At 28.8% G+C, this 12,530-nt stretch overlaps 1 protein-coding gene across 2 annotated transcripts; it reads left to right on the top strand.

The window, feature by feature from the left end:
- The first annotated feature begins 5,424 nt into the window (after positions 1 to 5,424).
- On the top strand, positions 5,425 to 8,301 carry LOC118051654 (uncharacterized). Of its 2 annotated transcripts, XM_035062370.2 has the most exons (4): positions 5,425 to 5,670; positions 5,751 to 5,869; positions 7,213 to 7,261; positions 8,283 to 8,301. In XM_035062370.2, exons 1-3 carry the CDS (start codon positions 5,504 to 5,506, stop codon positions 7,230 to 7,232), a joined length of 306 nt encoding a protein of 101 aa, XP_034918261.1. In that variant the 5' UTR covers positions 5,425 to 5,503; the 3' UTR covers positions 7,233 to 7,261; positions 8,283 to 8,301. The 2 variants fall into 2 exon arrangements, with proteins under 2 accessions (XP_034918261.1, XP_034918260.1); XM_035062369.2 differs by lacking the exon at positions 8,283 to 8,301 and having other exon boundaries at positions 5,426 to 5,670; positions 7,213 to 7,510.
- The last annotated feature ends 4,229 nt before the right edge of the window (positions 8,302 to 12,530 follow it).

Raw genomic sequence — 12,530 nt, 5'->3', positions numbered from 1 at the left:
ATTTATTTGATTCATATTTTATAAGATTATTATAATTTTATGACTTGATATATAGATTAATAGATTAATCCCAGGTTAGCTTGTATCAAACCAATTTTTAATGTTTGTTAAAAAAAAAATTATCTTAAAGGGGTTGATTATCTAAGTTATTTTAAAATTAATTCACGTATAATTTATTTTTTTCCTATTAAAATAACATGAATAATAAATAAATATTTTTCTTACAGTAATTGTTTTTTTTTTAACCCTAGTCGGTGGGGGCTAAAGGTTGGTGGCGCTGGAGTAAATTCAACAAATCCAGAAAAAAGAATACATTAATTGCCTAATTAATTACATGAAGATTTTGTCTTAATCATTGGAGTGATCATCTACGTATGAAACTGAGATAATAATTGGTTGGAAAGTTTGGTAAGAGAAGCAAATGGATTGATCTGTGAAAGTATTGGCTGTCAGACGACCGTCTCAAGTCTCAACCCTTACCTACCGTAATTTTGTCTCAACCTGGTCAACGTTAATATTAATAACATGTATGTACCAGATACGGTTGTTATTAGGTAGAGCATTAAGAAAAATATATTATTTTATATTAAAATATAGCTTTCGTTTCTGAACATATAAAGAATATTTTTAAAGACCAAAAAAAAAAAAAAAACTTAAATACTAATAAGTCTTGCAGTCACGTTGTGATTAAAAATTATTTCAAAAATATGCCAGAATGGATGATTCTCGTTCTGGGATGGAAAAACTAAATTGCCTATAACATGTCATCGCATGGGTTGCAAGAATTCGCTAGCAACGAAGGTACTGTTTGGTGTGGTTGATATTATAATAGTTTTTATAATTATAATTTGAAAAAAATTATTTTATAAAAAGTAATTTTAATTGATATCGGTTTGATATTTATATATGTTTGGTTAAAATTGTGGTTGAAATTAAGGTTGAATAAAAAATAGTTTAATGTGTTTGATTAAACATGCTTTTCAAATTGAGGTTATAAAATAACTATATATATATATATATATATATATATATATATTAATATTGATAATTTTTAATTTAAATAATATTTTATATCAAATATTTTTAATTGTTCATTAACTTATCTACAAATTCATCACGCATGAAATTTATTCGATAAAAACTACAGTTTTTATAGTTTTTTAGCGTGCAAGGTAAAATATTATTAGAAATAAAATTAGAATTGCGATCAAATAATACAAATGTTACATTATCATGTGATCTTTTTTATTTATATAGTGTTATTGAATAATATTAAAAACTAGTTTTTAAGTAAAATATAATTAAATAAACATGGAATTTTTTTTTGGGTCAGGACACAGGTTCAATGAATAGTAAAGTTAATGTTCACGTGAACAGTAACCCGTGAATTAATTCACCTAGCACTATTCACGTGCACAAATCAAAAACATATATTTTGGATAATAGCCTGTTGAATACAATTACTAATTATAGAGAAAATCAAGCACCAAATCAAACGATATTTTCATGAATCTTGAATAATTAAATATTATAATTTATTTTTAAAATTTTTTAGTTATACTCTTGTTTATAATAAGTTGATTGTAACAACATATCATATTGAAAATAATATATATTTTTAACATTTCCAATCAATATTCTCCTCTTTTTTTATATATGCATTTTTTTTATTTAACAAAGCAATGGCTTTTGTGTCAATAACATTGGTTTTTTTATATATATAAAAACATAAAGCAACTAAAATAAAAATTTAATTGATTTAGATTTAAGAGAAAAAATATGTTTCTTTTCCAAAAACCCTTTTTGTTATTCATTTATTATTTTTCATAAAAAATATCTTTCTTTATCAAAAGCATGGTTTTTCATATAACAACTTCTAATAAAAAAAATAATGTCTTGATTATTTTCACACAATTTTAGAAAAAATTAATTCAAGGAAAGAATATAAAACATTGACAATAAAAAAAAGAAAATATATATTTATTTTAATTAAATATTCATGTGCGTAGTATTTTTTAAATATTTTACACATACAATTATTGAAAAACATTGCAAATATAACCCTAAATATCTTTAATTTTATTTAAAAAATGTGGCATAATTGAGTAATTTTGTATACATCATTGTAATTTTTTTATTTAATTTAAAGATAATTTTATTTCAAAATTTATGAAGATATGTTTGTAAACAATTGACATTTTAACTATAAGAAGTTATTTGGCCTATATATGTTATATAACACCAACTATCTTTTTTTTCTCGTGATTTAAATTCTAAAAAAAATATTTTATAAGCTATGTTGCAATTAAATTAGACATTTGTAAGAAATTTCATGATTCAAATTCTAAAAAATATTGTTGTTATTACGTGAGGTTTTGTTTTACGATAATAGGTCTTTTTTATTAATAGATTTGTTTTTAATAAAAAAAGTAAAGGAAATTAAAATAATATTCATAAAAATTTAAATCACGGTTTCTCTTAAATCAAAACTTCCTTTCTTTTTATACGCATCCCTGACAAAATAATTTTTTTATGAGAAACATTATTATTTGTTATTCATGAGCATATTTTTTAAAAAAAGGTTTTGCATATTAGTTTTTATATAATAATTCACAAGTTATTGTCAATATTACCATAAAAGCTATAATCTTATTTGAAAATTAAGGAGAAAAAATCATTTTCAAATATCAGTTTAATTATAATGAATTTTATTAAAAAATTTTAAAAAACTAAGAGCAATATAAAAGAAGTTATAGGCTTAAAGCAAGGAGGATAAGCTCGCTTGTTGAAAAAAAAAAAAAACCCAAATACATTTCGGCCAATTAAAATAAATTTTCAATCATTTGAATTAAGAATGAAAAAAAATATTTTTTTTAAGACAAAACTTTATTTCCTTTTTCAAGTACGTATCTCTCTCTTTTTTTTAATTTTTTTTTTATAAACAGCATTATTTTTTTTTTAAAAATAAAACTATATCAAGATCTGAAAACAAAGTTTCAATGAAAAACATAAAAAAAATCATGAATCAATAATTTATACATGATAGGAAAAAAAATAATTAATCTAAAAATTTATGCAAAAATCTTATGATAATAAATAAATAATATGTTTTTTATTCTAAAATAATATTTATGATCATATTTTTTAAATAGTTTTGCATATTAATTCATAATATGCAAATTCATAAAGTAATTTTTAATATTACCATAAAAGGCTATAATCTTATTTTACAACTATGAAAAATTATATAACTTTTTAAATGCTATTTTAATTATTTTATTTATAGTGAATTTTATTGAAATCTTAAATGGATAATGTGAAAAGAGGCCAGACATTTAAACTTAGAAGAATAAATATAGGCGCATGACCTAAAAGTAGAAGGTTAGTAGCTTATGTCTGGCCTCTTTTTTTTTTTTTTTTTTAATGAAACTCCTTAATTATTTTTAACAAAAATAAACATATGACATGTTATCACCCGGTTCAATTTCAATTTATTAGTTGGATGAAAAGTTAGGTCTTAGACATATGACAATTCTCTTAAAATTAATTATTGATTTAGCTTTTTCTTATAGTACCTCATAAAATTTATGAAGGCACATTTGTTACTTTTTAATTGAAAGTTGATCTTAAGTTTTTTTTATAAATAATATTAGCATGAATAAAAATAAATCATGTTTTTTTTTCCAAAGGAAGCTTTTAGTGAAAAACAAGGAAGAATTAGCTACATATGAATCTTTTCTAGAAAATCATTAAATTAAATGAAAAATATTTGAGTGGACCTTAATGTGTAAAACTCGTACTATTCTTTTTTTTTTTTTCAAACACCTCCATCACTGACACCCTCACCCCATTACTACGAACTCATCACCTCCAACTCCATTATAGTAATTTTTTACATCATTACTTACAAAAACATCATAAATATTTTTCATGTATATTCATAAAATATTTATGAAAAAAAACACTCCCTACATATAAATAGATAACGTTAATTTAAAAATCTTATACAAACTTCCATAAAAAAAACAAAAAAATCCTATACATTCACTAACTAACACTCACTTTTACTATTGAATCTCGTAATTGTATATGTATAAATAAAACTTCCTCGGGAAGAGAAAAAATATTTAGATGGCTTGAGTATCATTGATAGAAATATGATATTTATATATAGTTGAAAACGAAAAGTCTTAATTAAATGTATTTAATAGGGGTGATTATTTTTTATTTGGTTTAATTTTTATAAAAAAAATAATCAAACCAAATTAAAAAAAAAAGAATTGAAACTGGTTTAAACCATTGGTTTCTCTTTGGTTCGGTTTTTTTGGAAAAAAACCGGTTCAAACCGGTTTGTCTCGGGTTTTTTTGGTCTGACTCGGTTTTTTGATTTTAGCTTGGTTTTTTGTTTGGGTTTTTTTTTAGTAGGGTTCGGTCTGGTTTAGTTTTTTGGTTTCAAGTTTATAAAACTGAAACTGAACTGAACCGGTTATTTTTTTTCAAAATTTTAATCGTTTAATCATTTTTTTTTACGGTTTATTTTTTTTCAGTTATTTTTTTCCCGATTTTCTCAGTTTAATCGATTTTTTGAATTTTTTTTGCTCACTCTTAGTTTTTGATTCTTTATTTAGTATCCATGAGGAATGCAAGTAAGTTTATAATTTTAACCTTTAAAACTTAAGCATCTAATTTGTCAATAAAAAGATTATCCTTTTCAACACATACACCCATGTCTAAAACTAATATATTGAGGTAATTACAATAATAAATTAAATTTTATAAAATGATTATAATTATAGAGTAAAATAATGCATTACACACGTCAATCACTTAAAATATTTGTCTAATTATCACTAAAAATAAGGCTACATGAGACAACTTAAGAGGTAATTTAATTAAGGAAAAAAAAATCACAATGCCATAGCATTTGGTATCCCAAATTCCTCTCATTTTAGAGGAAAATTTAATTCCAAGGTTTTTAAGCAATATAATATCCCAAATTCCCCTCATTTTAGAGAAAAAAAATATCTCATCTCAATAAACAAACAAAAAATATAATTATTTTTTCAATTTAAAAAATATAACTGTGTTATCCCTTAAAAGAGAAGTAAGAGCTGATAAATTGCATTATCTAAAAAAAATTACTAAACCAATAATCCAATATTTCAAAAATCGTTCCATACCCTATATTTAGAAAATTGAATATGAATTATATACGTAATCATGCTATGATTTGATAATGAAGGAATTGTGGACTGATTGTTATCTTTATAGCTAATGTTTATCGAAATTGGAAAGAAGCTTGAACTTACAACATACAAGGTGGTAATAGAGAAAGGATCAAAGTTTAGGGGTGATTGTGCAAAGACTGAAAGAACTGTGGAAACGACCTGCCGTTGGCTTCTAAACCAGGATACCATCCTCACGACTACTTGGCCCTGTCTGGCACGTAACAAGTAAAACCCTTGTCAAAAATCAAAGGCCTAAGAGACAGAGACAGGCAAAAATGGCTTCCACGAAGGTAGTCTCCAGGTTATCAACAAGGTTACAGCCTTTCCTTTTCAAGCTCAACAAGAAATCGTTATCTGCTGAACTCTCTTCACTGAAATCCAGCTCTCTTCCAACTCAGGTTTCTGTTCCTGCAACAACAAGACGCCTCTCTCGCTCCTCAAGGTGACATCTTTTCCTCTCCCTCTCTTAAAAGCCTTTTCGATATTCTCTTTTTTTTTTCTTACTTTTGTTTTAATGGATAGATTACCACTGCAATTGAGTTGCGTCGAATCGATGTTGCCATTGCACAGCGCGGTAGCATCAGCGAGGTTGATTTCGAGCTTGTCTAGCGAATCTGACTCCTGGGCTTTAGTGCCTCAAGGTGGGTTTGGTTTTCCATTCCTATCATTTTCTCCCCAGCTTTATGCTCGCCACCTGTTTGTTTATTTTACTGGCCGAAAATGGTACATTTATATTGTTCTCCATAATGTAAAATATATCAGCTTGTTCAGTGAAATCATTGCGGTAGACTATAAAGATTTTTTTTTTTTGCAATAAATGGACTTGTGAAAATCTAATCCGGAAACAACTCCCACGGGGAGCCATGCTCATGACCAATAGAAAGCATAAATTGTTTTGGATTTTTTCACAGCCCTGTGAAGTGGTCATTTGATTACAACTGATGGTCTAGGCTTTTCTTAGATTCAGAATCCATGGGGTAACATTATGTTGTAGTTTCTGGATAATGTCATACGAAATGACAAACACATTGGAATCTGCAGACGATTATTAATGGTGTGTGATTAACTATATAAAATGTGAGGTGGTGGTATGGTGGGAAGAACAACACATTGTTGTGATGATGCTTGATTATGAAAATTGAAACGTCCATTGGTGTTCGATGTTCAACTTCAACAGTGTCTCTGGTTATAGGTTGAAAATTTCAAATCTGAAATTGCTTTCTGCATCAAAAGAGCGTGGTGCTATGGTGGCAAGAATGGTATATGGTTTTGACTGAGCCTGATAAGGAAAGAAGAAATGTGTATAGGTAATGGTCTGAAGAAGAGAGAGGGAAGGAGAGGCACATATGATTCTAAATGCTTACATATGCTGGAATGATTTTTATTGATCTCAGTTATTAGGTAATCGTGATTGATGTGAGTACATTCAGATTTTGGCTGCAGTTTGATTGGTTGATTCAGTGGATTGATGTCATGTTTTCTCAAAGAGAACTTCTGTGAAAGGAACAGTTGCAAGCCATAAATTAATGATTGGTTCTCTATGAAAGTCTTGTTTTACTATTCAAAAGGCTGTGCAAGCTACTATTTTTCCACGCTGCTTTTGCTAGTTGTTACTATGAACTGAACTGTCACTTTTAACCCCTTTAACTGAGATGATCTTTTTGTATTTGCTGAAAGAACTTTGTTTTGTAGTGAGTTAGATAGCGAAAGTGGCATTTATGCTCTCTATTGTCAATGCTAAGGAAATGAAAACTATAAAACAAAAATGAAAATAAAATCACCATTCACATGACAGCCTTTTCACTTTATTTATTTATTTTTTGAATTGCTTAAGAACCATGTTACTGAAACATACATGTTTTCCCAGTCTGAGTGAGATGTAACCATGAGATTTGTTTCTTTAGTAACATCAAACATGGCATTACATTTGTCATTTCATATGACGTTACCACCTACCTGACTACTTGTTTTGTATATATTGTAGGTGTCTCGATGCCTTTATGACAGTCTCTTTCATGGGAACATTTGACAAGGTGAAGATGAGTGGCTGTTTCATGTTGCATTTCTTTTCTCTGATCTTACAATCACAACATTGAAAAGGAGTGTTTGTTACATGTGAAACTGAGTAGGACATGCTTCGTTATGTTCATCCTTCATTGTTTTTGCTGTACTCATTTGTTACTTCCTTTGACTGTCTATATCCAGGAGGCTGGATGATTTTTTGTTCTCTAAATTAGCTTTTATGGAAACTGAAGGAGATAGCGCTTCTCTCTTAAAATTTATATTCAGCTGCAAATTTCATGTCATGCATGCATGCTTTTGATTGATAGATAGCTTTTGAAGGATAGGAGCAACTACCATTAGGCTATGCCTCAGACAATTACAGATCCTTGTATACTGAGTTACAAGAGGCATTGATTTAGAACTCAGCCACTAAACCATACCTTGCCAATATATCTACCAGTCGACCTGTACCACTGTTATAGCAACCACTACCTCCTTGTATTGTTAGTAGCATTCTGCAAAACTGGTGTACTTGTATGCTGTGAAATTCGTTGTTTGCTCAGCCATTGCAACTTGGTAATTAGATGTCTGGGAAGCAGAATTACCATATGCAGAGAGGGTTGGTCAAACTGCATGCGTTGTACAGTTTGAGCTCGATAGCAGAAGAATCCTAATAAATTTGACACTAGACTGATCATGCCTGGAAAGTTTCTTTCAAATGTAAGTAAACCATAACTTGAATGAAACTGGACATGATTCTTACGATACGTTCTATGAAGAAGCTCTGCTCAGATTTAGGGTGTGTTTTATGTTGTGATAGCGATTGCGGTTCAAAGTATTTTTTGTTTAGAAATACATCAAAATAATATATATATATATTTTATTATTTAAAAATTATTTTTAAAATCAGCACATTAAAATGATTTAAAAACATTAAAAAAATAAATTTTAACAAAAAAAAAAATTTAAAAATTTAAAGAAACTGTTTGCACGGTGTTTTTAAACATGATTAACCAATTTTGTCAGTGTCTGATGTCATGATTGTTTCAGCTTTCTTATTGGAGTTGGTCATCCAGAAGTAATGGATTTGAATATGAATATATCCCCAGATTCGAGATTTGAGAAAGTGAACGTTAAGATGTTCCCCCCCTCCTTTTGGACGAGTTTGAATCTGTTGCTGAACGTGAAAAATGTTAGAAACCTATACCGGAGATACCTGAGAATGCAAACCAGCAAATAGAATATTTGAATCTGTATTAGGTATTGTTAGAATATTTGAATTTATATTTGGTATTGTAGTGTATGATGTTTTTTAATTGAAAATGCATTTAATTGATGTTTTTTCGGATTTATTTATTTATTTTTTATATTAACATATTAAAACCATTAAAATACAAGTGCAAAAGTATCAATTAGGCAAAAAATAAATTGGAAAAAATACAAGCAGGTTGTAATATAAAAACAAACACTCATGAAATCCCAATAAAGAATATAGTTTTTTTCTAGATTAGCATATAGGAGAAAATGTTTTTGAAACTATCACAACTAACTGAAAAATAATCCCTAAACTAGCAATATATCCATGTTTTACAAAACATTTAAATATACAAAAGTTAATATACATGTTTTGTAAAGATTTAAGGCACTGTCTGGAAACGCGGTATAAACTGTGTTCCTTTAATTTTTATTTTTTTGCATAAAATTAATGTTTTTTTTGTGTGTTTAGATCATTTTGATGTGTAGATATCAAAAATAATTTTTTTAAAAATAAAAAAAAATATTATTTTAATGCATTTCCAAGTAAAAAACATTTTGAAATGCAATCACAACTATATTTTCAAACATCCTCTTAATAGTCATGAAAGAAACAAAGATAATTCAATAAACAGTGAAATAGAAGACATGACACAAAAAGATAAGAAAGGAGAGAGAACAAAAAAAAAAAAAAGATAAAAAGAAAGAAAGAAAGAATGAGATGTTAGAGATATCACAACTGTAATGAAGACATTCTCAATATCATTAAAAGATTTTGACAATACAAATTTATAGGCACCATGAAAAACAAATTTTGGAGCAGGTGATGAGATGCCAACAAATGGGTATACCATCATCTTTAGACGATATATGTGGCTCACCATCAACTCCAAAGTCAGCTTTTGATGGTATTGATAAATTCATCCCGTCGAGATCTTTTTAATTATATTACGAGTATCCTCGTAAGAAATCTCTAATGTCTAATTCTTTATTGTTTTTCCCTTCTTCTCTCCATCTCTTGTCTTTTTATGCCATATAATCTTTCTTTTTTTTTAGCCAATGGATTATTTTTGTTCCTTTCATGATCTGTAAACCACAAATATGCAAGAAGAAAAATTAAATTTGCTAGTTGCAGAGGTAGCACTTGCACAACACACATAGTTGTGCAGGCAATACCCACATGTATTGATTCTTGTATTATTTTAAAAATTATTATTTTTCAAGATGTACTCATTTAAGAAATATTTTTTTATTGTACCAGTATAGTAAAAAACTCTTTAAGAATATGCGTGATATTGGGACAATGCCCAGCAAACCTACGTCAAAAAATAAATGGAAATCATTGCTTAACAATGTCAGCATTTAGAAATGTTCCTAAAGTCAGCATTGTTATTCGAAGATTCATGGGTTTCAACCTAAAATATCAAACTCATAAGTTAAAAATTACATATAATTCTTCGGAATACATCCCCTGTCCTATTATTTCCTACAAAATTTATTTTCCCCTTCAAATTCCTTTCCAAATTCTTGACATTCTTACTTGAATTCTGATGGTATATATAAACTTTTCCAACCATTTGAGCTTGTTCAAACAATTGGAGTTTACCTCTCTTCTCTCCTCCTTCCCCACCTCTCATTCTGTTTTTTTTTTTTTTTTGTTTCTTTCTTACCAAGCCAGACTATGCCTAGCACATACCTTTATGCATTTTTTTATTTCCTAGAACAAGCACTACACTTTTCTATTTAGATTTTCTAGCCAGCAATCACCTCCATATATTTTTCAGTTAATAGAACTATGCACACGACATTTCTACGCTAATAGTTGTGTTTTTGGTATTGAAAATCACCAACTTCTTCATCAAGCACCATAATTTTCATCAATTATAAAACTCTGTTCTTCACTGATTGAGATATTTGTAATTGCAACTGAATATAAAATGTAAATAAAAATGACCAAGATCTATAAATACTTTTATTATTAGAAAAACTAAAGTAATTTCTTGCGTAATAATCAACCACCAAACAATTTCAAGAATTACCATCAACTACCAAATAATTCTAACAAGTCATACAAGTTTATAGATAGAAATACAAAATATATAAATACACACTCTACAATTTCATTATGTTTTCCCTTGGTATATTTTATTTTATCCTTTGATATTTATTAATTTAAGTATTAAAGTATCCTTATTTCCACAGGAAACTTGTTTTGCAAGAACCACTCTAGCAAAAAAATAAAAGCCTACATTCAAGTTAGTCTCTAGCCTTGGACGCAACATGGGAAGTCCAATTCCTTAAGTAGTTTTTTTTTTTTTAAGACTTCATCAAATTCAATGCTGTTTTATATAAAAATGACACATCATTTGATTATTTTTCTTGACTTTGGTTAATACTTGAATTGTTATTTAGCATGCTAGCACATAAGTTTATGAAAAAAAATGAGATTATTAGATGTTTTACAAATATAAAAATAGATCACATAAAATAAAATTCATGATTCATGTAGATGTGGAGGCAATATATATATATATATATATATATATATATATATAGAGAGAGAGAGAGAGAGAGAGAGGGGTAACATTGTTAGTTTTTAATTATTATCTATGATCTATTTATAAATATATATTTTTTCTTGTCTATTTTTTTTACGTGTGAGAATGTATGTTAGGAATTTTTCTCAAGTCTCGAGATATATTCCTTCCTTGTAAGTAAAGTTGGGTCAATGTAAATTTTATCAAGCGTTTATTTAATGCAAGTGGTGGCCTTCGAGTGTATTTTGAAGTTTTTTTTTTTTTTCGATTTATGTGGGTGTCTGGGCCAGCTTGTGCGCACCACGACTAATCCCACGGCCCACTGAACATCCTGCAAACCCAGTGAGTATGTAAGGTACTGCGGGGTGACAGACATGCACAATGAGGTTTGAACCTATATGCAGAGAAAGGGAACAAACCTTTTCTACCGCTAGGCCAAGACCTCAAGTGCGTTTTGAAGTTTTAATTAGTATTCAGGTGGTGGTGGGTGTGTTAATTCCTTCGTGATTTGACACTTTTAACACTTGATTCATGGATTTATACAGTATAATTTAAAATCCATATAAAAGTTTATGTAAACTCCTTGATATTGAGGTTACTAATATTTATCTTAATTATATCATTTACACAAACAATTTATCCACATGGTGGATATTTTATTGATGACTCCATAATGAGTCTTAATTCAAATATTATACAATCACACACTTCGTGGATAAGAAGACGTACAAAGTAGCATATATTGTGATGATATATGCCTTGAAAGTAACAAAGGAGTAACAATTAGTAAGCAAGTATTCATAGAGTATTTATTTTCCGAATAAACACGAGAGGAAATGTCTCTAACTTCCTTCTCCAAGACTTGGATATGATCCCAGAATTCTCCCAGACGTCTCAGCAAGAATTGGAATTGGATTAACCCCACCACTAGGAGAGGACGGCGGTGCTGGGCCCTTAGGAAGCACATTCAACACCAAGTTTTCCGGGAGGAGGACGTTACCCTTCTCTGGGCATGGAATCTTCCTAGCATCTGATGAACCGTGGCTAAGCGATAGAAGAAAGAGAATGAGGGGTAATGCCATTAAACGAGCCATGAAGAATCTTGAGTGATGAAGGAAAGCAGTTAATTTGAGAGCAGAGCAATGTGATATGGTATTCTATCGTAGCAATACTTTAAGCTGTGTATACGGGTATATATAGATAAAAAAATTACTTGAGGATCAAGAACTTTGCAAATCATGGACAAGAGAGAATATTAATCTTGCAAGCATGAATGCTTTTGGAAGTTGGGTTAGGTATATATGAACTAATAAGCCGTCAAAACTTGTACGTGTTGTAGTCATGGCGGCCGGTGTTTTCAACTCTCCATGCACCACGGGCTCATTCAAAAAGAATGGCGTCTTTACAGTTCCTTCACCTTAAAATCAAGGGAAAACACTGGTTGAGTGGCAGCACTGTTCAAAGTCTCAAGTAACATCCTCTCCAATCATGTTTTTTATTTGAAGAA

The sequence above is a fragment of the Populus alba genome, chromosome 18 (assembly GCF_005239225.2).
Source record: "Populus alba chromosome 18, ASM523922v2, whole genome shotgun sequence".
Lineage (NCBI taxonomy): Eukaryota > Viridiplantae > Streptophyta > Magnoliopsida > Malpighiales > Salicaceae > Populus > Populus alba.
Note: the sequence above shows the minus strand (reverse complement) of the source record. Positions and strands in the feature narration are given on the sequence as shown.